This window comes from Pseudophryne corroboree, chromosome 2 (assembly GCF_028390025.1).
Source record: "Pseudophryne corroboree isolate aPseCor3 chromosome 2, aPseCor3.hap2, whole genome shotgun sequence".
Lineage (NCBI taxonomy): Eukaryota > Metazoa > Chordata > Amphibia > Anura > Myobatrachidae > Pseudophryne > Pseudophryne corroboree.
In genome coordinates this window covers 235,114,427-235,142,362 of record NC_086445.1, presented here as the reverse complement: position 1 = coordinate 235,142,362, position 27,936 = coordinate 235,114,427, and the positions used below count along the sequence as shown (strand labels likewise).

General features: G+C 45.7%; 1 protein-coding gene and 1 long non-coding RNA gene across 4 annotated transcripts in view; one reads left to right on the top strand and one right to left on the bottom strand.

The window, feature by feature from the left end:
- Positions 1-27,936, top strand: part of LOC135011603 (uncharacterized) — a 307,553-nt gene that overhangs the window by 89,944 nt on the left and 189,673 nt on the right. The gene's annotated exons all lie outside the window — the stretch shown is intronic.
- Positions 15,883-27,936, bottom strand: part of LOC135011587 (retinol dehydrogenase 16-like) — a 52,487-nt gene continuing 40,433 nt past the window's right edge. Inside the window, exon 4 of the mRNA XM_063952474.1 lies at positions 15,883-16,461. Within this exon, the coding sequence (XP_063808544.1) occupies positions 16,220-16,461 (242 nt within the window). The 3' untranslated portion in view covers positions 15,883-16,219. The remainder of the gene's footprint in view (positions 16,462-27,936) is intronic.

Here is a 27,936-nt window from a genome sequence, read left to right as displayed (position 1 = left end):
GGGCAGAGAGAGCTGTGACTTAGCAGTCTGAGGGGAAGAGAGAGCTGTGCCACAGCAGTCTGAGGGGAAGAGAGAGCTATGACCCAACAGTCTGAGGGGCAGAGAGAGCTGTGACCCAGCAGTCTGAGGGGCAGAGAGAGCTGTGACCTAGCAGTCTGAGGGGCAGAGAGAGCTGTGACCCAGCAGTCTGAGGGGAAGAGAAAGCTGTGCCACAGCAGTCTGAGGGGCAGAGAGAGCTGTGACCCAACAGTCTGAGGGGCAGAGAGAGCTGTGACCCAGCAGTCTGAGGGGCAGAGAGAGCTGTGCCGCAGCAGCCTGATTGGCAGAGAGAGTTGCACTGCAGCAGCCTGAAGGGCAGAGAGAGGTACTGCTGCAGCCTGATGGGTAGTTTGAGGTGCTGCAGCTTCTAATGCAGAGAGAGCTGTTGCAGCAGTTACTGGGGCAGACAGAGGTGCTGCAGCATCAATGTAGAGAGAAGTGATGCTGCAGCCGGGGCAGAGAAAGGTGCTGCTGGGGCAGAGAGAGAGAGGTTTTGTAGCACCAATGTAGATAGAAATGCTGCAACAGCTGGGGCAGAGAGGTGCTACAGCAGCTGGGGCAGAGAGAAGTTCTGCAGAAGTGACATGTGCTGCAGGTTCCAGGAAAGAGAGAGATGCTTCAGGACAGAAGTAACCTTGCTGCACAGCTACAAGCAGACAGTGAGACATACAGATGTAGCCACCTTTATCTTGACCGATTCTCCGCCAAGACGGACGTTTAGTCACGCTAAGGCGATAGCTGAGTTTAATCACAGACAGGCGCGTTGAGGCGATTCTAGATACTCAGCATGCATAACACATCTCCACCACTGGGTGGCTAATGCTCCACTAATCCAGTACTTTCGATCGTACAGTATAGTGGCGGATTGATCTACAGCTCTGGCAATTGGTCAGTGACGACTGTAATGTTAATACTGTAGGCGTAACGGGAGGCGGAAGAAAAAGATGGTGACCTACACTGTGCTTTTAAAACACATGTACAGTACAAGAGCGTCTGAGTTCCCTAAGGCATAATGGGAATGGTGGGCTAGGGTGAGGCGGTGGAAAATACCGTGCTTTACAAATGCGAGCGTCTGAGTCCCCTAAGGCATAAACCAACACCAATGGGGAGGGGGCCGGGCGCTGTTTGCTGTACTTTTACACATGAAATTGGGAATCTCTCATGAGGCGTTGTGGGCTAGCGATGAAGGATCCCACCTCCCACGCTGGGGTCCAGGGTTCGAGACCTGATGTGCCTTTTTTTTTTAATTTTTATTGTAATAATATACTGTATTATTTTATTTTCATTGTAAGACAGTCAATGGAAAGGTGCACACACGTTACATATAAATCAGAGTACATCTGCAGGAGCGATTCTTTACGCTAAATGCAACTACACAGCGGCAATGAGTAGAAATGAGTGTATTCTGACGCAACGAATTGAGCAAAACAGTACAGTAGATCTTCAGCGTTTGTGTATTGCACAGGACCTGAATTCCCTCCCTGTCTACTGCATGATCTGTGCAAGCTCCCAGGGGGGAAGGGCGATGGGGGTAGGGGGAGACGATGGAAAATACCGTGCCTTTGAAATGCAATTATATGAGCGTCCGAGTCCCCTACGGCATAAACCAACACCAATGGGAAGGAAGTGCCAACCTTTTTTTTTTAATGTGTTCCCGTGACATTCACTTTAATATTTTTTTTTTCTCTCTAATACATCCAATGGAAGGATGCATACAAGTTTCACATAAATCAGAGTAGATCTGCAGGAGCGATTCTTTACGCTAAATGCATCTACACAGCGGTAATGAGTAGAAATTAGTGTATTCTGAGTGAGCAAAACAGTACTGTAGATCTTCGGCGTTTGTGTATTGCACAGGACCTGAATTCCCTCCCTGTCCACTGCATGATCTGTGCAGGCTCCCAGGGGGGAAGGGCGATGGGCTAGCAGGAGGCGGTGGAAAATACCGTGCTTTACAAATGCGAGTGTCTGAGTCCCCTAAGGCGTAAACCAACACCAATGGGAAGGAAGTGCCAACCTTTTTTTTTTTATGTGTTCCCGTGAACAAGCACAAACAGCTAATTAGTACCCTAATAGAATATACTGTACAGAGATACTAAGTACAGTGATTTGGCAACCGGTAAAACAGCTGTTCATGCTAATTAATACACTAGTAGAACATACTGTACAGAGATACTAAGGACGGTGATTTGGCATCTAGGAACTTTCAGAGGAGCTTTTATCTCTCTCCATTATACATAGAAAGATTAAACTTGCCACTCTACGTTACAAGCTGTTTGTGCTAATTAGTACACTAGTAGAACATAGAGTACAGAGATACTAAGGACAGTAATTTGGCATCCAGGAATTTAGGGAGGATCTTTTATCTCTCTCCATTATACTTAGAAAGATTACAATGGAGAGATTAAAGCTCCTCCCTAAGTTCGTGGATGCCAAATCACTGTACTTAGTATCTTTGTACAGTATGTTCTACTAGTGTACTAATTAGCACGAACAGCTTGTAAAGTATAGTGGCAAGTTTAATCTTTCTATGTGTAATGGAGAGATAAAAGCTCCTCTGTAAGTTACTAGATGCCAAATCACCATCCTTAGTATCTCTGTACAGTATGTTCTACTAGTGTACTAATTAGCACGAACAGCTTGTAACGTACAGTGGCAATTTTAATCTTTCTATGTATAATATAGAGAGATAAAAGCTCCTCCCTAAGTTCCTGGTTGCCAAATCACCATCCTTAGTATCTCTGCATAGTGTTTTCTATTAGGGTACTAATTAGCACAAACAGCTAATTAGTACCCTAATAGAACATACTGTACAGAGATACTAAGTATGGTGATTTGGCATCCAGGAACTTACTGAGGAGCTTTTATCTCTCTCCATTATACATAGAAAGATTAAACTTGCCGCTGTACGTTACAAGCTGTTCGTGCTAATTAGTACCCTAATATAACATACTGTACAGAGATACGAAGTATGGTGATTTGGCATCCAGTTAAAAGCTGTTCGTGCTAATTAGTACACTAGTAGAACATACAGTACAGAGATACTAAGGATGGTGATTTGGCATCTAGGAACTTCCAGAGGAGCTTTTATCTCTCTCCATTTTACATAGAAAGATTAAACTTGCCGCTGTACGTTACAAGCTGTCCGTGCTAATTAGTACCCTAATAGAAAATACTATACAGAGATACCAAGGACGGTGATTTGGCAACCAGGAACTTAGGGAGGAGCTTTTATCTCTCTATATTATACATAGAAAGGTTAAACTTGCCACTGTACGTTACAAGCTGTTCGTGCTAAGTAGTACACTAGTAGAACATACTGTACAGAGATACTAAGTACAGTAATTTGGCATCCAGGAACTTAGGGAGGAGCTTTTATCTCTCTCCATTGTAATCTTTCTAAGTATAATGGAGAGAGATAAAAGCTCCTCCCTAAGTTCGTGGATGCCAAATCACTGTCCGTAGTATCTCTGTACAGCATGTTCTTCTAGTGTACTAATTAGCACCAGCAGCTTGTTACGTACAGTATCAGGTTTGATCTTTCTATGTATAATGTAGAGAGATAAAAGTTCCTCCGTAAATTCCTGGCTGCCAAATCACCGTCTTTAGTATCTCTGTATAGTATTTTCTATTAGTGTACTAATTAGCACGAACAGCTAATTAGTACCCTAATAGAACATACTGTACAGAGATACTAAGTATGGTGATTTGGCATCCAGGAACTTACTGAGGAGCTTTTATCTCTGCATTATACATTAAAAAATTTAACCTGCCATGTACGTTACAAGCTGTTCGTGCTAATAAGTACCCTAATAGGACATACTGTACAGAGATAGTAAGTGCTGTGATTTGGCATTCAGTTAAAAGCTGTTCATGCTATTTAGTACACTAGTAGAACATACAGTACAGAGATACTAAGGACGGTGATTTGGCATCTAGGAACTTACAGAGGAGCTTTTATCTCTCTCCATTATACATAGAAATATTAAACTTGCCACTGTACATTACAAGCTGTTCGTGCTAATTAGTACACTAGTAGAACATAGAGTACAGAGATACTAAAGACGGTAATTTGGCACCCAGGAACTTAGGGGGGAGCTTTTATTTCTCTCCATTATACTTAGAAAGATTACAATGGAGAGAGATTAAAGCTCCTCCCTAAATTCGTGGATGCCAAATCACTGTCCTTAGTATCTCTGTACAGTATGTTCTACTAGTGTACTAATTAGCACAAACAGCTTGTAACGTACAGTGGCAAGTGTAATTTTTCTAAGTATAATGGAGAGAGATAAAAACTCCTCCCTATGTTCCTGGATGTCAAATTACCATGCTTAGCATTTCTGTTCAGTATTTCCTATCTAGCCAGAAACCCTGCATCCTGTGCAAGCTAGGCGGACAACTGGAGGGGACCCAAAACACGGTTGCTTCCCGTTTCCCTTTCCAGTGTCACATAAACTAGTGGTTGGTCTGCCCCGAAATCCATGAGTCTCCTCTTTTGTATGGTACAAGTCCTGAGTCTCTGGCACACCCATAACCAGAGATATCAGTACGCAAAGTGGACCCATTTTCCCATAGACTATAATGGGCCCGTTAATTCAGACCCACCATGGGTTCCGACGCTTGCCATGAGCCTTGTGGGGGTCACAGAAACTTGGGGTTGGTACCCTCTGGTAGCTAATTGTCTCCCCTTCCATACCAACCTAGCGATGAAGGCTCCCACCTCCCACGCTGAGAGTCCCAAAGTGCCAACCTTTTTTTTTATATGTTCCCGTGACATTCACTTTATTATTATTTTTTCTTTGTTATACATTCAATGAAAGGTGCACACAGGTTTCACATAAATCAGAGTAGGTGGGGGATTTTCCTACATATAGTAGTATACTGTTGCACATGTCTTGTAACCAGATCGGAACTACCTCCCTGTCTACTGCATGTACTTTGCAGGCTCCCAGGGGGGAAGGGGAAAGTGGGATGGGGGTAGGGCGAGGCAGTGGAAAATACCGTGTTCAAAGAAAAGGCATAATCAAAACCATGGGGAACTTTGCGGTGTATCGTTATGTGCATTGACCTCGCTTATCCCTATCACCCCTGTATATTTTAGCTAGGGGATTCTGACGCTCCTTCAGCATTGCTTCAAATCTGTGCTGTTACTTGCTCCATAGCCGAGTGCCTCCATGGAGCTAGGAGTCACAGGCGGCAGCCATTTCAATTGAGTTTGCCCTGCTATAGAATTGTATGTGTACCGTACAGTGCATAGAACCTTGACAGTAGAAACTCTCTTGCAGCTTTGCCCTGCTTTATGTAAAACTTGTGTTTTGTCAGTTTGCCATGCGATCGAGCCCGGTGTAACGTAATGTGCATAGACCTCACTTATCTCTATCGCCCCTGTGTATTTTGGCTAGGGGATTGTGACGCTCCTTCAGCATTGCACCGTAGCCTGCAAAACTTATACCATCTCTCACTCCATATCCGAGCGCTGCCTGCCACATGGTGGGGGTTCAGGGGCAGTGGCCATTTTGCCAGTGTGCTATGCGATCGAGTCCGGTGTACCGTAATGTGCATAGACCTCACTTATTCCTATCGCCCCTGTGTATTTTAGCTAGGGGATTGTGACGCTCCTTCAGCATTGCCCCATAGCCTGCAAAATCTGGACTGCTACTTGCTCTGTAGCCTAGGGCCTCCATGGGGCAAGGAGTCATAGGTGGTAGCCATTTCTATTGAGTCTACCCTGCTACAGAATTGTATGTGTACTGTACGGAGCATAGAACCCCAACAGTAGAACCGCTCCTGCAGCTTTGCCCTGATTTATGTGAATAAAAAATAATAATAAGGTGTCTGGAAAAAACTAACATGCATTCGTACTTTAGTAATCGAACCCGGGACTATGAGTATAGGAAGCGGAACACTTCACCACTTCGCCGCAGACAGATGAATAAATCCATTGGTTTTGATTATGCTGTAATGGCTACGGGATTAGGACGCTAACATACTGTACAAAATTCCTAATCTCAAGAGGCAATAGTGAACTTCTAACACGTCAATTTGCGACAGTATCTACTACTGGTTTTATGTTGTTTTGTCTGTGGGACTTGGACGCTTACAAATTCATAAAGTACTGTAGATGGATCATATACTGTATGCTGTACTATTTGCATCTGTACCATATATACTGTATTAAATAACGCAGCGTAATGAGTATTTACTGTATTAAATAATGCAGCGTAATAAGTATTTACTGTATGCAGTGTAATGAGACGCCTTAGTAAAGTAGTCCTTATTATATATTTCAGTATTGTATTTTATGGGAGACCACACGCATGCGCAGTGGTGATTGTAAAAAGCGACATCTGGTGGATGATCACAGGTATTACATGTAAAGGTAACGCCAAATGCTCTCCGTGCGATTAGGTACGCCTCTATGTGACTAGGCGCGCCTCCCTACACCCCGGGACGCTGCGTATGCTCGATCGGGACAAACGCCTCAGCCAGTCAAGATAAAGGTGGCTACATCTGTATAAAGGGGATGGGCAGAGTTCCAGCATGTGCCGGCTGTCAGTGTCTTCTGCTGTCACCTATGGCCTGCCTTGTACCCTACCTAGTCTCCGAGTATGATTCAATGTTTGCTCCCTATGCTTCTCCTCCTTCTGCTACTTGGCTGCCATTAAGGGGGTGGCGGGCAGCAGCGCGCCCTCTAACTTTTTCGGCGCCCGGAGCTCGCGCTCCACCGGAGCCACCCTCACTACACCCCTGGTGGCAAGGTAGTTTCTATTTTACCATTCACCATTACAACATTCTCAAATGCATTTATGACATTTTCATCATTCTGCTGATCTCAAGCAAAGTCCTGTAAGGAAACCGTTTTATCAATGAGAGTCAGTCTCTAAACCACTTTCTTCTTGCTGTTCACCAGCCAAGGAGGGTTTTATGGATACAGTACTCTGGCTCATCACGGTTCGCGTTTTCTTGTGCACCTAACCCTTCGAGTCTCTTCCGCTGTTATGACGGGTGAGTAGCGCTTATTACAGTGGGATACCACAACTTAATATCAAAGTATAGGGAGACTTAGGAGCCAGCGCAGCTACCATTTTCAGTGGTCGTCCTTATAACACCATTTGTAGGTGTACTCTAGGGTATTCTACCACATCTCCATGGATACACAATACCTTGGCCGTGGGTAAAACTTGATCAGATCCTTTTCGAATTAGGTTAGCCTAATCAATAGATAGTTCACTGCCTGTATCCCCCAAAGCCCAGACCCAGACAAAAAAGCAGAATTTGCAACTATTTCTATCGAATGCTGGGGGCCGCCCAGCGGCTGCAACTGCATCAACTGTGTATGCCCCCTGCAAGCATGTGCACCACCAACATTTTCTACATCAAAGTGGTTGCGTGTGATGTGATGCAGGCGCCTCAAAAATGGTGCCAACCGACCCCCGCAATGCCACGTCACCACCCCACAAACACCTCTGTCTGTCAATCAGGCATCGGCGTTCACACCCAATGTGATGCAATTGCATAGACCGGGCGGCACATGCGCAGGACAGGACCTGCGTGCACATTGGCGCTGGGTATGGTAAATTTCGGTCGCATCACAATTGCGATATGACCTGAATGAAGCCCATAATACTATTACTAGAGTTACCGCCAAATTATGAAGTTTAAGGGAAAGAACAGAGCTGCTGCTCATGATGGCCAGTGGTAGCAGATTCTTCTGCCAAGTTTGGTGTGTGTGTGTGTGTGTGTGTGTGTGTGTGTGTATGTGTGTCTGTGTGTGTGTGTGTGTCTGTGTGTGGATCTTAGTCCTCAATCAGTGCACTGAACCAGACAGTAGCTACCAGGAAGAAGAGACAGGAGCCTTACTATGAGGTGGGAGAATGTGGACTTAGAAACTGCAGTACTGGTTGTATGCTTACAGTATGCTTGTGTATTTATTTATTATGGTATGTGTAACCTTTTCCTGACCTCTTACTTATCTTATTTATATTATTTAAATATGTTTGATACAGCCTATACCCTAGACCAGTGATGGGGAACCTGTGTTATGGTTTATTTCCTGTAATAGAGAATCTACTTGTATTGCCAACTTCATCAAGGCATCCAGAGTGGTGGGTGCAGGATACTGTAGCAATGAATTTAAATTAATTTTATCCTGTTCTAAATGAGCTGTAGGATTGTATCACTGAATATTATCGGCCCACCTGTGAAACTCAGAACAGTCCATAGATTTGAACCCTGTTTTAAAGTCTGGTGACTAGCTTCAGCTGATGATACATGATACAGGTTTCATTAAGAAAACCCCATATCTAGGAAAAATGAATCCACTGAATGAAGAGCACTGAGACTGACACTGGATCATGTGAGCAACACATGGCTGCAAGTGCTGCTGATCTGCTGTGATTGACGAACAGTAAGGAGGCTAATAAATCAGCTGCAAAATAATTTGTCTTAGTTCTAGAAGGCAAGGTGAAATATAGCTGTCTAGCAACCTCCGTACACAAAAGCCAATACTACTGATATTCAACTACATGGTGCTGATAACAAAGACAGAATGCAACACTAAATAACTAGAGAGGTAGATACAGTAACGATCTGCTACCTACCTAAAGTATGGCTGACAAAGAGCCTGACTCATCCCAGAATTGCTGGTCACTAGTGGAGACCCAAAGGACCAACATTATCACCAGACCTACTGTAGCTGCACCACATTGGTTATTTGTCATGTTGACCCTGGATAGGCCAGGACCATTAAGCTGCCCTTGTATAGAATTGGTCCAGAGATTTCAGCTAGGATCAAACAGGATATTGATGAGATGCTGAAAATAGGAGTAACTGTGTCCTTCAAAAGCACATGGGCAACTGGGGTATGTTAGTATCCAGAAAAGACCTAGAACTAAATGACTTACTGTACCTTATACCTTGCATAGAAAAGTTCTTGGATTGGCTGGAGGTTGTGTCTACCTTGGACTTTAGTAATGGGTACTGGTAGATACTTTCATAAGTACAAAAAAAGAGTCTTTAAATGGTGCTTTAGAAACAAAAAAAAAGAAACTTTTCTTAAACAATTAAAATAATTGAGTATTTGTATAATATGCATTTGAAAACAAGTAGCAAAGTATTTGTATTAAAAATGTCAAAGTGTACAGGAAGAAAATGGTGACAATAAACTATTCATCAGCTGTGTGGAAGTTTCATGTCCTCATTTTTTCAATCTTTCAAATATGTTACAGTATGTGTTTGTGATAGGATAACTATATCACATATGGCTGCAACAACACATAAAGCAATAGGCAGAGCTGCCATTATCTATTATACAGGGGGTCCCATAAGTCTGGAACCATAGGCTAAATAACTGAAATACAGGTTGAGTATCCCTTATCCAAATTGCTTGGGACCAGAGGTATTTTGGATATGGGATTTTTCTGTATTTTGGAATAATTGCATACCATAATGAGATATCATGGTGATGGGACCCAAGTCTAAGCACAGAATGTATTTATGTTTCATATACACCTTATGCACACAGCCTGAAGGTCATTTTAGCCAATATTTTTTATAACTTTGTGCATTAAACAAAGTGTGTCTACATTCACACAATTCATTTATGTTTCATATACACCTTATACACACAGCCTGAAGGTCATTTAATACAATATTTTTAATAACTTTGTGTATTAAACAAGGTTTGTGTACATTGAGCCATCAAAAAACAAAAGTTTCACTATCTCACTCTCACTCCACAAAGTCCGTATTTCGGATATTTGGATATGGGATACTCAACCTGTACTATTTCTTCTTTTTTACAGTTACTTCTTAATCCTGAGTGATATCGTTAAATACAGAGGAACGCATCCAAGTGATTGCTTGTTGGCAGCCGCTCATGCAGCCACAGTCACATGGAAGTCACCCTTGAATTTGTGAGCAGGTCATTTTGCCTATGGTTCCAAACTTATGGAACACCATGTAGATCAAATTGTCTATAGAGCATCCAATCTATTTTCCTAGAGATATGTCAGTGTATAGATGTTATTATCACGATAAACTGATTAGCCGTTAGTACTCCATGGAGCATCTGCGTAAATCAGGCAGTCATAAAACTCCATTTAGTTCTTTTTAGCAAAATGCCATCAGGCAGGAATTTATTCATAAATTGATCAGCCTTTTCACTTAAACACTAGGGATACTCTCTATGGGGCCTATTTATCACCATCCGCATCCAGGATGCGGATGGCAGGTGATAAAATCGCCCAAACTCGCACTGCGATAATTGATTACATCGCAGGGATGTATCAATTATCGCATGCAGTAACAGAGCTTGCGGTCAAGCTCTGTCCCTGTGATGCCTTTTCGCAGCATCATCGGGGTATTTTTCGTAAAAAATACCCCGATGTCCTGCTGCGCATGCGCCGCCCCCGCCAACATTACCGCTACCGGTGTTCGCCCGGTCGACCCCCCCATTGCGACTACCCCTGCGCGCCGCGTACCCCCACCCAGAAGATCAATATACTCACCTGTCCAGGTAGCCGGTCCGCGCTGCTTCAGGAGGCTGCCGGGTGCCGGGTCCTTCTCCTGCGCTGTGACTCCCGGTGCTGTAAAGTGCTCTACCATTTTGCAGCATCACTTTACTGTACCAGGGTCACATTGCAGCATAGGGGGGACCCGGCGCCCGGCAGTGCTCACCGGAGCAGCGGACACCAGCTCCCTGGACATTTCCCATTATAAGTATGGGGAATGCGATGTGGGTTACTAAAAAGAAAGTGAAAAAAAAGGGTTTGGAGCAGTTTTTCATGAAAACTGCTCCAAATGCCCTTTAATACATTCAGGTGATACTAAAATAATGTGAAAGGAGTGTGAAAACACCCTTTATCACATTATTTTAGTAAAAATAATGTTAATAAATAGACCCCTATATATGATATGTTTAAATATAGACTCCATTCAATAAATATATATTTTGTGTATAATTATTTCATCTCATATCTAAGAATAACCCTGTGAAAAATAAATTCTTCTTTTTCTCAGGTCCAGATCATGCAGGATACTATAGTGTAGTGGTTTTGTTACAAAGGGCCCATTTATCAATAAATATTTGCAGCTTATTACCCCAAAACACTAACAGCGTTACAAATGCAGTCATTCATAAATGGCCCCAATGTGTCTACTCACAAAGCTTTCCACACACTGAGAAAATTGCTGGATACTTTTAAGTTGCCACATGTGAATACAAAGGTATCGATTCAGAGGGCTCTACAGACGCTAACGAAAATGAAAGTATTGCTGGATGACCAGTTCTAGAAAAAAAAACTCCCACCTTAGTAAATGTACCCCTTAGTCTTTGATGACATCACAAAACTGCACACATTTAAGTTTCCTCTTGAAAAAACTTTCATATTTAAGGTACCAATGTGTCAGGTGTAGAGAAACAGTGTTTTTTAAATGTTCATTTCCTTATATTTGATGTAACATAAAGCACATTTTTTACATAATATCTCATAAATCAGCTGATCTGATAACCCGATTACATAGTAAAAGCCAATGTTACTTACAGTACATTCAGTTTTTGTTTAGTGGTTATATAAATCATATTTCTCATAGTGTTTTAAAGCAGAAGTAAATTTATCTGAAAATCAGCTTGTTTGATTAAGGAGCTGCTTGCTGTAATAAGATGTTTCATGGAGACTGAAAATGGCAACCTACAGCATGGTGGAATATTACTCTTTGCCACTGGCTATTTAGCGGCTAGTGAGACATAACAATTATCTATTTTATTCAGTGAATTCATTCCTTGACACACAAAAAACAAAAACAAACATAACATTACATTGATATTAGGGTAAATGGGCACACAACTAAAACACTGATGCACAATTTGCTGTGAAGCATTTACAGTGCTAACTTGAGCCTTGACATCAGGAAATCTTTAACTGATGTGAGGACAATCAGCATTTGCCATGTCATCAAATATGCATGGCATTGTGTCTGTGCCCATTGCTGGTAATGATCAGGGCAGTACAGAGCGTGGACAGACCCAGGGGACTAATCGTGGGAGGCATGGTCACAATACCATAGAGAAAAATACAGAAAAAATTACGCACCACTGCATGCTAGACACTGGGGAGCAGTGAACCCCTCAGCCAGGAGCAAATCCAGGAGGGGGGCACACGATCAGTGTGAACACCACCCCCACCAGCACAGGCACTGCTGCTCAGCGGTAGCAGCCTCCCTGGTCACACTGCAGCCAAGCACACAGCAGCATGTGCTGGGCTGAGGAGAAGAGCTGCAGCTGCTGCCAGGTCAGAGGTGTGAGAGGGGTGGCAGTGGATCTGGGCCCCCACCAAGCTCCTGCATCTGGGCCAGCCCAGGGTAATTAGAACTCGTTTCATCCCCCTCTCAGCGATACTGGTAATAATTACAGCAAGCGTCTCAACCTGCTTTCTGGATAGAATCTCTAAGTAAACAATTAGTATGATGGAATGATGTATTATATATACATATGCTCCTGCAAAGAGACAGTGTAAATTTATATACTGTGGCAATAACATGCACTTGGTGGATAAAAAAGTGTGTGTCTTACCTGCTTGTTAATTTCTATGCATGTGACTGATCAAAACAGAGCAGCTGTGAAAGGACTTCCTTATGAAGGAAAAGTGTAATTTGCCTGTCAGTCTGGGAGGCTGGGAGTAGTCTAAGGTATAAAATGGCTGCCCGGACCTTTTAGTGTATTACCGTCACTGGAAATGCTAGTCAGTGATAAATGAGTAGATCTCTGTTAGTTAGTGATGGGACATGAGCCATTACTATGTAATGGCTACCGGTCTGTTGTCATCCTGACAAAATCAAACCATAGAGGCATAGTTCAGAGTCAGTATGTGCTACCTCTACACAGCTTCTTAGCAATTGCAGTGCCCTAAGAATGAGCTAAAGCTTCAGAAAATGTCAGCTTATGATGACATATACGTCTACCTCACCACATTTGAGAGAATGGAAAATAGGGCAAAATGGCCACTGGAAGTCTGGGTGGAGAAGCTGGAACCATACTTCTCTGGTGATGGGCAATGGTTTTATATGGACCTTGAGGACATGGAGTCATTGGTGTACTCAAAGAGGGTAATGCAAGGTGACCCCCAAACCCCATAATATCTTGCCATGCTGGTGGAGAGATGTGAGATTTTGCAGCAAATGGCCAAGCCCCTTGGCTTTGTGCCAAAACCTGTGCCAAGACAAAAACGGCCTGGGCCAATGGTGAAAAACCCCATGAAAACAGAGGTGTTCACAAGGCTGGCTAAATTAGCGTGCTTTGAATGGGGGGGGGGGGGGGGGGGGAGAACTCGGATACATCTGGATGGAGTGCCCGACACTGCAGGAGTCTACAGACAGCTCCCTAGCCCAAGAAACAGGGTCAATGTACCCAAGTTACTGTACCATGAGTTTACGGTTGGTTCTAAATCGGAGTGGGAGAAGGGAGCTTCTGACGTCAATAGGTGAGGAGACACGTCACCAGGGGGAGGAGCTGCAGCCGAACAGGGTACCTGAAAAGTACGCTCGCCACGCTTCAGGCTCCGTGGCTCACTTTGCTCACCACGGGTTACTAAAGGTAATAGTTGGTGGCGTGGATAGTAGAGGAACTATCCCACTGGACTAGCTCCTCCCCCTTGTGTTGTGGCTCCTCCCCCTGACATAAAAGGTCCCTTAGGCCACTTGAATCTAGCATCTACCATGAGTTTACCCCAGAAGGGCAATGGGCTGTTTCATGTAACCCCTTTCAGGCCAATTTAGCAAAGTCACACCCAGAATTGACCTTGCTAATTGACCAGGATTAACCAGGCAACCTGGCTGAGACCCTTTTCGGACTGACGGCCTGATCCGGCTTATTGCTGGGTTGGGATGTCCCCGCTGACATGTCCAGAGGCAGCACTTAGAGATGAGATGATCTATAGACTATAAGGGGCACTACTGTGTGATCTAATGTGAATAAGGGGCATTACTGTGGCGTAACGTGAAAGAGGGGCACTACTGTCTGAAGAAATATGAATAAAGGGCACTTTTGTGTTACATAACACTATCATGTGGTGTAATGTGAATCAGAGACACTAAGTGTGGTGTAATGTGAATAAGATTCTACTGTGTGGTGTTATTTAAATTAGGGGTACTATTGTGTGCCACGCCCCTTCCTTATGAGCCCACACTCCTTTTTTGCAAATGCACACTTAAGTATGAGAGGGAGGGTGCACATTTATCATTTGCTGGTGGCGCTGAACACCCTATCACTGGTCCTGCTTCAACTGATACATATACGTATAATCAATAGTATGGCCTAATGTGGCCTTAGTGCAAATCATTTTTTTCACATAGTCCCCATACTTGTCTAAGCATTTGTTCCAATGGCACACCAATGCATCTATCCTGGCATAGAAGAATACAGTGTAAAGCACCTAATGCCAGGACTTGACAGCATCTTCAACTTCACAGTCAGTTATGAATCACTTCCCACCCAGTTGCTTCATCAGTGGTCCAAAGCAGAGCCGGCCTTAGGCATAGGCAAACTAGGCAAATACCTAGGGCATTTGGTATGCTTAGGGGCACCAGCAGCTTCTGCTGATTAAAATGATATGCGGCATGCCTATATTTTGTGTGTGACTGCGGCTGTATCTGCATACAAAATGCTACGTTGCAGTGTATTCCTTGAAATCACTGTAATGTAGCCGCAGTCGCACACAGAATATAGGCATGCTGCATATCATTTTAATCAGCAGAAGCTGCTTGTGCATCCTAGCCGCATAGTAATGCAAATAATATGATGCATTTTCATAAACAAAAGGCGCCCGACGTTAGCAGAGCTGCCAGCTTACTCATGCCAGGCATCTCCTGCAGAACTAGCGGCAGTGCTAGGGGGCACCAGCCAAAACCTTGCCTAGGGCATCATATTGGTTAGGGCCGGCTCTGGTCCAAAGAGATGGAAATCATTCAGTGCCAGGTCAGGGCTGTAGAGAGCATGGTCCAATACCTCCCAGTGGTAGCATTGCAACAACTTGCGCGTGCATTATCAAAGGCAGTACACCAAACACAAACCTGTTTCCATGACATGACATGATCACCGAGTACCTCGAAGAGCTGGCAATGAATTTCAGCTGCTGATATGCCCTTTACATGTAGAAAACTGATCACACTATGCATCTCAATGTTTGACTATGTTTCTGCCAGCCCCGCCATCTTACAACTGAAGTTGCTGGGACAGTATGACTAATACTCAGTTTCTGCATGAGGGTAAGCAGTGGTCTACAGTACCTGCTCTGGCCTGGTGGGAAATTAAAATGAAATGGCAAACATTATACACGTGAAAGGTTTTGCTACCTTACTTATTGAACCACCTTCGTGTATACTGTACAGCATATGATAGAAAGGTGTGAGAGCACACCATGCATTGCAGCTAGCTCCATAGCCCCAGACTGGTCAAAGTGCCCATGCTGACCTGGTAAAATGCTGAAAGCACCTACAATAGGCACAGGAGTATCAGAACTAGACCATGGTGCAATGAAAGATAGTGGCCAGTTTTGATGAATTATGTTTTCTGTTATATCATGTGGACAGCATGGTGCATGTGCGTCATTAACCTGAGAAAGAGATGGCTCCAGGATGCACTATAGAAAGAAAGGAGGCTGGTGGAGGCAGTTTGATGCTCTGGGCAATGTTTTGCTGGAACCCTTGAGTCCTGGCTTTCATGTTGATGTTTCTTCACATCAATCAGGCTGGGACCTTAGGGGGCATTGCATGCGGGGACACAGGACCCGTTCTGAAGATGCACAGAATGGGTCTAGCACATGTGCAGTTTCCCCACAATCAGACTTGTATGCTATCGGGTACAAAGCAGTGTTTAAAGTGCATTGAAAATTTGTTTCACATCAAAAGCGCTAAAGCTTTTTGCCGTTCTCTTAAATGTTCCATTCCACAACAGTGTATGTGCATGTGGTTAGCATCGCTGCTGTATTGATGTTTGCCTTGCTCTTGTCTTTAATTTTTGTTTTCAGTGTGTGTTTATTTGAGTGCCAGGGATGTGCGGTGAGGGAGGTAAACGGCTCAGGAGGCACTGGGCAGTACCAGAGCCAGATTTACACACAATATATGAGCCAAACGGTTCATGTGGGCATTATGCAAAAGTGCAACAATAAAAACTCCTGGAACTTTGTCAAGGGGCACAATTCTTTTGTTTGCTCTGATCACCATCTAGCAGAAGTACGGCTTTGGCAAGTAAATTATCCACTAATACAGTGGGCAAGTAGGAAAGAGGTATGAAGAGGAGTTTGGCATCCCAGCCAGCAGAGTAGCGTGTCTGTGGGTAGACAGCAGTCAGAGCATGTTCTATGCAATCTGTGACCAGGTGGAGCTTGGAGCTTCTCTTTGAATGGGCGACAACAATTCTTCTGCAATCTGTGATAAAGAGAAAGTGAGAAACAAGGAAATGATAATAATGATGACAAAAAATGGCAAGAGTTGCGTTTTGTTAACACAGCTGTATCAGAAGAGGATAGATCACAAGATATGACATTGGGCCTGATTCAGATCTGATCACTGCTGTGCATTTTCGCATGCCAGACAGCCGATAGCCATCTCAGCCCTGCGATCGCCTCTGCCTGATTGACAGGCAGAGGCGGTCGCTGGGTGGGAGCATGGGAGCAGGTGGGCCGGCGGTGTTGGCCCGCCGTTTTAGGGGCACGGTCCGGGCAACGCAGGCATGCCCGGACCGTGTCACATGCAGCCGCTGCGGCCCGGACAGCCACGGGTAGCTCCCTGCCAGCTCGCAGGAGCTGCACTGGTAGGGAGCTACTCTTCAGGTATAAAAGCATTGCCGCCGTGCGATGCTTTTGTACCTGTGCGCAGGGGGGAAGGGTGGGTAGGACCTGACAAGCCGGCCAGACTAGCCCTGTGCTGGGCGTTCCCCCGCATGGCTAAGTAACTGATCGTAGCCATGCAAAATTTTGCACGGTTACGATCAGGTCTGAATTAGGCCCATTGTTTTGAAAAAAATACAGCAATGTACTGTATAGATAACACAAAAGCTTAAAATTATTTGAAAATGAAATGCCCTGTCTACATTCAGCATTTTTCACCCATGTGCTATTAAGTTCATGCTGGAGTTTAAAATCCCCTTGCAGCAATATACACTATATGGACAAGTATTCGGATGCCTGACCTTTACACCAACAGGGACTGTTATCACATTGTATTCAAATACATATACTTTAATATGGAGTTGGCCCCCCTTTTGCAGCTATAACAGCTTCTACTTTTCTTGGAAGGCTGTCCACAAGATATTGAAGTGCTTCTGTGGAAATTTGTGCAGTCAGGTAGATAATGGGGGTCACTCCGAGTTGATCGTAGCTGTGCTAAATTTATCATCACACACTGATATGCGGGGGGACGCCCAGCACAGCGCTAGTCCGCCCCGCATGTCAGTGCCGCCCTTCCCCCTCCCCGCGCAGAAGTGCAAAGGCATCGCACAGCGGCGATGCCTTTGCACTTCAAGAGTAGTTCGCGACCAGCGCAGCTTTAGCGCGCTGGCCGGGAGATACTCGTCGCTACCTGGCCCGCATCGGCTGCGTGTGACATCAAGCAGCCGCCGCGGCCCACCCCCCCAATGGTCCGGCCACGCTTGCATTGGCCGGACCATGCCCCCTAAATGGCGGCTAAACGCCGCTGTCCAGCACCCTCCCACCCATCGACCGCCTCTGCCTCAGAGGCGATCACTAGGCAACGACGGCTGCCATGCGCCGGTGCACTGCGGCACTGGCGCATGCGCAGTTCCAACCCGATCGCTGCGCTGCGATAAACTGCAGCGAGCGATCGGGTCGGAATGACCCCCAATGTTCTCCCGGCATCCCCCAAACCCAGACTCGCCCATCTTGCTGCCAAACAGAGAAGTATGATTTGCCACTCCACAGAACACATTTCCAGTGCTCCGCAGTCCAATGTCGGTATGCTTTACACCAACCCATCTGATGCTTCGCAGTGGAATTGGCAATGTGTGGCTTGCATGCAGCTGTTCAGCCATGGAACCCCATTCCATTAAGCTCTCTCCGCACAGTTTTTGTGCTTTAATGCCAGTGAAAGTTCGGTACACTTCATCTATGGAATCAGCAGAGCGTTGTCGACTTTTACACACCATGCGCCTTAGCAGTCGTTGTGGCAACGGGTCTGATTGTAAAACCTGAATTCAATAATTAACAGGTGTGGCCTAATGTATTTGTCCATATTGTGGGTATGTGCAATTTCAGTTTTAAACTCTGTAAAGTTTCTTTGCAACAATGCAAAGCTGCTGTTCTGTTCTGGTAACATCTGTACAGTACATCAAGGTGTGTATATATGCTGATCACTGTTGGGGTACAAATCTACCAATGTAATAAAAAAAGAAACATCATAAGTTCATAACACACAATACAGAGACAGTTTTAATATTCCCTTACTCTCATGACTTACTTAAGCCATAATTGATGAGCATATGAGTAGCATTTTAGGAAAAGTTGTAATTAATAGATAACAAAGGGGTTACGGGGATTGTAAAAATAGGATTTTATTACCTACCGGTAAATCCTTTTCTCGTAGTCCGTAGAGGATGCTGGGGTCCACATTAGTACCATGGGGTATAGACAGGTCCCTTGGGAGCCATGGGCACTTTAAGTGTTTTATAGTGTGGGCAGGCTCCTCCCTCTATGCCCCGCCTACCAGACTCAGTCTAGAAACTGTGCCCTAGGAGACAGACATATTTTGAGAGAAGGAAATACACAGATAGTCGTGAGATTCACACCAGCTCACACATAACAACAGAAATCCAAGCAACGAGCTTGACACAATTCAGCAACGGCTGAACAACAGTACTCAACCAAGTAACAATGCAGTACTTAACCAAGTAACAATGCAGTACTTAACCAAGTAACAATGCAGTACTTAACTAAGTAACAAATGCAGGAAAGTGAAGCGCTGGGCGTTCGCCCCCCCAGCATCCTCTACGGACTATGAGAAAAGGATTTACCGGTAGGTAATTAAAATCCTATTTTCTCTTATGTCCTAGAGGATGCTGGGGTCCACATTACTACCATGGGGATGTACCAAAGCTCCCAGTACGGGACGGAGAGCACGGGGGCTCAAGCAGAACACATACAATTGCACCTACTGGTCCCCCCGTTTGTATTATCAGGGGCCCCAGTGTGTGCAATAAAGGGAGCTGGCTCTGACCAAGAAAGAAGATGTTTATAATGGGTAGATGCTGCTGCTCCCAGTCAATAAGGATAATTGCATTCCTTATAAAAATACCAAACCATATATACCCACAAGGATAAAAATTCATATACATATATAATAAAAAATATATATTTTTTACTGCAGCATAAATATATTACAATGCAATTTAATTACACATTTAATCACATGTCTAAAATCCCTAGAGCAGTGGTTTCCAAACATTTTTGAATCACGGCACCGTAGAATATCTGAATTTTTTTCACGGCACCCCTAGGCCAAAAATTTCTTATTGAGAAATTTAGAAAGAAATATTACATAAAGTAGATCGCGTTTATATGTCATCCTTAGGGTCAGTTGTGTGGTGAGGGACAAGATTTGCTTCTGTTTGGCCACATATTTTATGACTGGCAGCCACCAGCTCTGGTTTTGCCTATTATATTGACCATGAATAATTTGAATTGGTCCTGGACCACCAACCTGAGGCACCCCTGCAAGTGTCCCGAGGCACCCCAGGGAGCCACGGCACACAGTTTGGGAACCTCTGCCCTAGAGGCTTGTCAATTTCCTAATTCAGTGCTTGAACTAGAAGAAAGAACTATTTATAAATAGTTCTTTCTTCTAGTTCAAGCACTGAATTTTTATTGGTTTATGTCTAGGAGTACATTCTGTATATTAATAAAAAGATCTGTTATAAGATTAACTGTGAAATTGAATATATAGATATTTAGCAATAATAGCTATAAAAATTGGGGGTAGAGGCAGCGCTTTTGGTTTACTTCTAGGATTTTTATCCTTGTGGGTATATATGCTCCAGCAGAACCAATTGACCAAACTTAAGGTCCTCAGAGGCCACAGTATCAAACTTGTAGAACTTAGCAAACGTGTTCGATCCTGACCAAGTAGCTGTTCGGCAAAGTTGTAAAGCCGAGACACCCTGGGCAGCCGCCCAGGAAGAACCCACTTTACGAGTAGAGTGGGCCTTAACAGATTTTGGACATGGCAAGCCTGCCGTAGAATAAGAATGCTGGATAGTAGACCTGATCCCGTGAAAAATCGTCTGCTTAGAAGCAGGCCACCCAACCTTGTTGGGATCATAAAGGACAAACAGAGCGTCCGACTTTCTGTGACGAGAAGTTCTATTCACATAAATCTTCAAAGCCCTTACAACATCCAAGGATTTTGAAGTGATTGAGGAGTCAGTAGCCACTGGCACCACAATCGGTTGGTTGATATGAAAAGCCGACACAACCTTCGGAAGAAATTGCTGACGCGTCCTGAGCTCAGCTCTATCTTCATGGAAAATAAAGCAGGGGCTCTTGCAGAACAATGCCCCCAATTCTGACACACGTCTAGCAGATGCTAATGCCAATAGTGTGACCGTCTTCCAAGTGTTAGGCGCGGCGGTGTTCGGCCGTGCCCTGACAGAGCAGCGGTCACGGCCGCCGCGCCTCTCTCTCTCCCTGCTTCCGCACGGCTCCTAGCAACGCCGGGACGCCGTGCGCGCGATAGCCGCCGGGTCCCTGGCAACGCTAGGATGCCGTGCGTGCAGGGCCGCCGGGTCCATGGCAACGGGGACGCCACAGGTGGACCGCGTTCCCCGTTGCCATAAGATTACTCACCTGTTCTCCCCTGGTCGTGCAGCAAGGCAGCTGCACGACATTTATCAATTAGGCTCTGTACTGCCATTGGAGGGTTCCCTGTTATATGCCTCCTCAGTGTCTCACACAAACGCCGGTGATAGCTTCCTGTATGCTGTTCCTGCCTTGTAGAAGTTTGTTCCTGGTCAGCTGCATCTGGTCGATCCTGCTCCCTGCCCTTTTGTATTCTGAAGTTCTGAAGCTGGTCCTGGGAATCCTTCTGGTCCTTGTGAACCTGTTACTGTCATCTGGGGTTCTCGCCCGGTTTCGTGAGTAGCGGCTTCTGCCGCTTAGTATTTGCGTTTCTTTGAGTTGGTGCTTTTGCGGAGGTTTCCGCTTTCACTGTCCTCCCCGGAACTCGGCGGTGCCGTGTGGGGGAGTGGACAGTGGTATCCTTTGTAGTTCTTTTCTTTTGGCGGCGTGCCGCACATACGTTTAGTTTTCAGGTAGTTAGTAGCCCCTAGCTTGGTTGTTTTAGTTAGAGGTCCCCTTGTTATTACCCTGTCTCAGTTCACGCTTTGTCTCTCTTTAAGACCTGGGGGCATCGGAGTTGGGCAGACCTAATCCGCCCTTCAAACGCGGCTGCCGTGGGCCCAAGAAACCATAGTCGTTCAGGCGTGAATTGACAACACGGGTAAGACAACGGAGGTAGGGTGCTAGGGGCTATTTCCATTCCATTTCCCTATCCCAGCATCACGTCCTGGTGCTCTGGACTCACTGCATAAGATCTCCCCTGTCCTGAGCATCAGGATCGTAACATTATCACCGGCCAACAAAAAGGGGTATAATTCTTTTTCCTTTGTATTGGTGGGCCTAGAAATTCGGCCTCATGAATCCGGCAGTTTTAGGGCCAAATCCCAGTCAGCTTTTGGTCAACCAGATTCAGGAATTAACTCAGATGGTTCAGGACCTTACTCTGCGGGTGAGATCGCAGGAAGATCTTTTGCGAGCCTCCCCGAGTATGGTTCCAGAACCAAAAATGCATTTACCTGACCGTTTTTCGGGTAACCGAAAAGATTTCTTTAATTTTAAGGAAGCTTGTAAGCTTTATTTTTGTTTAAGGCCCCGTTCCTCTGGTACTGAGTCTCAACGGGTCGGGATTGTGATGTCTTTACTCCAAGGTGATCCACAGACCTGGGCTTTTGGGCTAAGAGCGGATGATGCTGCCTTGTTATCAGTAGACGCCTTTTTTAAGTCCTTAGGCCTTTTATATGACGACCCAGATAGAGAAGCATCTGCTGAGAGCCACCTGCGTGCCCTTAAGCAAGGTAAAAATCCTGCAGAGGCGTATTGTACCGAGTTTCGCCGTTGGTCGAACGACTGTGGCTGGAATGACCCGGCCCTGCGCAGTCAGTTTCGCCTCGGTTTGTCTGAAGTTATTAAAGACAGTCTCCTTCAGTACCCCGCTCCTGAGACTCTAGACAAACTCATGGAGCTCGCTATTAAAATTGATCGTCGTCTCCGAGAGCGGAGGGCTAAAAGAGGAACAACTTTTAGGCCTAGTCCATGTGTGTATACTTTCCCTGAGGACGTCGAGGAGCCCATGCAAATGGGTCTCTCCCGGCTGTCCCCAGAGGAAAGAACCAGAAGGTTAAATTCTGGTCATTGTTTGTATTGTGGTGGCAAGGGACATATCGCACGTGGTTGCCCGAATAAGCCGGGAAACGCTCTGACCAAGTGAATTGTGAGGGGGTTCACTTGGGTCTGCAGTTAATCTCCTCTAATGATTCTTTATTAGTTCCTGTAAAGATTTCCTTTGGTAGCCTCAGTTCGTTGGTGTCGGCCTTCGTCGACAGTGGAGCTGCAGGAAATGTTATGGATTTAGGTTGGGCTAAGGCTTTAGGCGTTCCGCAGATACCTTTGGATAAACGTATCACCATGCACGGCTTGGATGGTGGTCCGCTTTCCAATGGGGTAATTACTCACCGCACACCTCCAGTACAACTGACAGTGGGGGCCCTACATTCAGAAAAAATAGAATTTTACCTTACACATTGTCCGGCAGTTCCAGTAGTCTTGGGTCATCCCTGGCTTGCCTTTCATAATCCCACCATAGATTGGCGGTCTGGGGAGATTTCCCAATGGGGTCCTTTTTGTGTAAAGGAGTGTATTTCCCATCCAGTCCGGGTTGCGGCAGTTACCCCAGAACTTATTCCTTTGGAATATCAGGATTTTGCCGATGTTTTCTCCAAGGGTAATGCGGACATTCTGCCTCCCCATCGGTCCTATGATTGCGCTATTGATTTAATCCCAGGTGCCACTTTACCAAAGGGGAGATTATATGCCCTGGCTGGGCCGGAAACCACGGCTATGGATAATTATATTCAGGAGAGCCTGAAAAAAGGCTTCATTAGGCCCTCAAAATCTCCTTTGAGTGCAGGGTTCTTTTTTGTTGAGAAAAAAGATGGGTCGCTCAGACCGTGTATTGATTTTCGGGCTCTGAATAAAATTTCTGTTAAAAACACCTACCCCTTGCCCTTGATTTCAGTACTGTTTGATCAGTTACGCTCTGCCGTTATCTTCTCTAAGATCGATCTTAGAGGAGCTTACAATCTCATCCGAATAAGATCTGGGGATGAGTGGAAGACGGCTTTCAGCACACAGTCGGGTCATTATGAATACTTGGTGATGCCGTTTGGGCTGTCAAATGCTCCTGCGGTATTTCAAGACCTCATTAATGATGTTCTTCGTGACTTTCTAGGGAAATTCGTAGTCGTTTACTTAGATGACATTTTGATTTTCTCTGAGTCTATGGAACAACATATTTCCCATGTGCGACTGGTCCTTCAAAAACTACGGGAGAATCATTTATACGCTAAACTGGAGAAATGTGATTTCCACATCACAGAAGTGTCCTTCTTGGGTATATTATTTCTCCCCAGGGGTTTTTCATGGAACCGAAAAAACTCCAGGCCATCCTTAATTGGGCGCAACCCACGAATTTAAAAGCAATTCAGCGCTTTTTAGGGTTTGCAAATTATTATAGGCGTTTCATTCATACCTTTTCTGACTTGGTCGCTCCTATAGTAGCATTGACTAAAAAAGGAGCGGACCCTTCCAGTTGGTCGCCTGAAGCTGAGTCTGCCTTTCTGGCCTTGAAGCAGGCCTTTGTCTCGGCTCCTGTTCTCAGGCACCCTAACCCGGAGCTCCCCTTTATAGTTGAGGTAGATGCCTCAAAGGTTGGAGTGGGGGCTATCCTTTCTCAGGAAGATCCGGAGTCTCAGGAATTACACCCTTGTGCCTTCATGTCCAGGAAATTCTCCTCTGCAGAATCCAACTATGATGTTGGTAATCGAGAATTGCTGGCAGTTAAATGGGCTTTCGAGGAGTGGAGGCATTGGCTGGAGGGAGCTAGGCATACCATTACAGTGTTTACTGACCATAAGAACCTGCAGTATATTGAGTCAGCTAAACGGCGTAATGCTCGGCAGGCATGTTGGGCATTGTTTTTTACTCATTTCAGGTTTATTATCACCTTCAGGCCCGGTTCCAAGAATACGAAAGCTGATGCCCTGTCACGTTGTTTTCTTCCGGTTCACAATAACCATCCTGTTACTACCCCCATAGTTCCATCATCTGTAATCTGGGCAGGCCTCACACAGGATTTATTTACTAAGTTAGTCCAGCTTCAACAGCAGGCTCCCAAACTTACTCCTGCTGATCGTCTCTTCGTCCCTGAATTTCTGAGAGGCACTGTTTTAGCTGAGTTTCATGACAACAAAGTCTCTGGTCATCCAGGTATCACTAAGACCTTGGAGTTAGTCTCTCGCTCGGTGTGGTGGCCTAATCTTTCTAAAGATGTAAGGGAATTTGTCCATTCCTGTCAGGTTTGTGCACAGCATAAGGTTTCTCGTTCGTTGCCGATCGGGCAACTCATACCTTTAGCCGTTCCTCTCATGCCATGGTCACATATATCCATGGATTTCGCTGTGGACCTTCCTCTTTCAGCCGGATTTCGAGTCATTTGGGTGGTAGTAGATCGTTTTAGTAAAATGGCTCACTTCATTGCTCTTCCCCGATTACCCTCTGCTCAAGGGTTGGCAGTCTTGTTTCTCCGCCATGTGTTCAGGCTCCATGGGTTGCCCAGGGATATTGTTTCTGATCGGGGTCCGCAATTCATCGCCCGTTTCTGGAAACGTTTTTGTTCCTCATTGAATATGAAACTCTCTTTAACATCTGGGTACCATCCACAATCTAACGGACAAACCGAACGAGTTAATCAGTCGTTAAAACAGTATTTACGGTTCTATTCGGCCAAACTTCAGAATGATTGGTCTGAATTTCTTCCTTTAGCTGAATTTGCCTATAATAACTCTTGTCATTCTTCCACCAAGGAGTCCCCATTCTTTTCGGTCTTTGGCTTTCATCCTAGAGCCAACTCTTTTTTCCCTCATTCTCCAGTCTCCTCGTTGACCTTAACCTCCCATCTCAGAACGATTTGGAGAAAGGTGCACCTTGCCCTGAAAAAAGCTGCCTTCCGAGAAAAGAAATTTTCTGATAGGCTCGGACGTCCTTGCACTTTTAAGGTGGGAGATAAGGTGTGGTTGTCAACTCGCAACATCAAGCTCCGACAACCCTCGGCTAGATTGGGACCCAAATTTATTGGACCATTCCTTATCATTAAGAAAGTTAACCCAGTTGCTTTTCGGCTACGTTTGCCGAGATCACTCAAAATTGGAAATACTTTTCATTGTTCCCTTTTGAAACAGTATTTTTCTTCCAGGAGATTTCCTCGGAGGACTTCCCAGGGTACATCTCCAGTGGATGTTCAGGGACAACAAGAGTTCTTGGTGGAGAAGGTTTTAGATTCTAAGCTTTCTCGTGGCCGGCTTTATTTTTTAATCCACTGGAAAGGTTATGGCCCTGAAGAAAGGTCTTGGGTGTTGGATAAGGATTTACATGCTCCTAAACTTAAGAAGATATTCTTTCAGGAGTTTCCTCAGAAACCCGGCTCTAGGGGTTCTTTAACCCCTCCTCAAGGGGGGGGGTACTGTTAGGCGCGGCGGTGTTCGGCCGTGCCCTGACAGAGCAGCGGTCACGGCCACCGCGCCTTTCTCTCTCCCTGCTTCCGCACGGCACCTAACAACGCGGGACGCCGTGCGCGCGATAGCCGCCGGGTCCCTGGCAACGCTAGGACGCCGTGCGTGCAGGGCCGCCGGGTCCATGGCAACGGGGACGCCACCGGTGGACCGCGTACCCCGTTGCCATAAGATTACTCACCTGTTCTCCCCTGGTCGTGCAGCAAGGCAGCTGCACGACATTTATCAATTAGGCTCTGTACTGCCATTGGAGGGTTCCCTGTTATATGCCTCCTCAGTGTCTCACACAAATGCCGGTGATAGCTTCCTGTATGCTGTTCCTGCCTTGTAGAAGTTTGTTCCTGGTCAGCTGCATCTGGTCGATCCTGCTCCCTGCCCTCTTGTATTCTGAAGTTCTGAAGCCGGTCCTGGGAATCCTTCTGGTCCTTGTGAACCTGTTACTGTCATCTGGGGTTCTCGCCCGGTTTCGTGAGTAGCGGCTTCTGCAAGCGTGTTGCGGCCTAGGCCGCTTAGTATTTGCGTTTCTTTGAGTTGGTGCTTTTGCGGAGGTTTCCGCTTTCACTGTCCTCCCCGGAACTCGGCGGTGCCGTGTGGGGGAGTGGACAGTGGTATCCTTTGTAGTTCTTTTCTTTTGGCGGCGTGCCGCACATGCGTTTAGTTTTCAGGTAATTAGTAGCCCCTAGCTTGGTTGTTTTAGTTAGAGGTCCCCTTGTTATTACCCTGTCTCAGTTCACGCTTTGTCTCTCTTTAAGACCTGGGGGCATCGGAGTTGGGCAGACCTAATCCGCCCTTCAAACGCGGCTGCCGTGGGCCCAAGAAACCATAGTCGTTCAGGCGTGAATTGACAACACGGGTAAGACAACGGAGGTAGGGTGCTAGGGGCTATTTCCATTCCATTTCCCTATCCCAGCATCACGTCCTGGTGCTCTGGACTCACTGCATAAGATCTCCCCTGTCCTGAGCATCAGGATCGTAACACCAAGTAAGGAACTTGACATCAACCTTCTGTAAAGGTTCGAACCAATCCGACTGCAGCAACTGCAGCACCACATTAAGATCCCAAAGTGCCGTAGGAGGCACAAAGGGAGGCTGAATGTGCAGAACCCCTTTCAAGAAACTCTGAACCTCAGGGAGGGCAGTCAATTGTTTCTGGAAGAAAATGGACAAGGCCGAAATCTGGACTTTTATGGAGCCCAACCCCAGGCCCACATCCACACCTGCTTGCAGAAAGAGGAGAAACCGCCCTAGTTGAAACTCCACCGCAGAAAACTTCTTGGATTCACACCAAGACACGTACTTTTTCCAAATTCGATGGTAATGTTTAGACGTTACTCCTTTCCTAGCCTGTATCAGGGTAGGAATAACCTTGTTCGGAATGCCCTTCTGAGCTAAGATCTGGCGTTCAACCTCCATGCTGTCAAACGTAGCCGTGGTAAATCTTGATAAGCGAATGGCCCCTGTTGCAGAAGGTCCTCTCGAAGAGGAAGAGGCCTCGGATCTTCCAACAGTAACTCCAGAAGATCTGCGTACCAAGCCCATCTTGGCCAGTCCGGAGCAATGAGGATCACCTGAACTCTCGTTCTTTTTATTAGTTTGAGAATCCTTGGGATGAGTGGAAGAGGAGGAAACACATACACTGACTTGAACACCCACGGAGTTACCAGGGCGTCCACCGCCAGTGCCTGTGGGTCTCTCGACCTGGAACAGTACCTCCGAAGCTTCTTGTTGAGGCTGGATGGAGATCGTGTCTGCTGAGGAAGTCCGCTTCCCAGCTGTCCACTCCCACCGCGTGCTTTTCCGCCCAGAGGATGATTTCTGTTACCTCTGACATTGCAGCTCTGCTCTTCGTTCCTTCGTTGTACACGGCACTTAGTTCCAGAATATTTATCTAAAGGATGGATTCCAGACTTGAACACTTTCCTTGGAAGTTTTCCCCTTGGGTGACTGCTCCCCAACCTCTGAGACTTGCATCCATGGTTAGGAGGATCCAA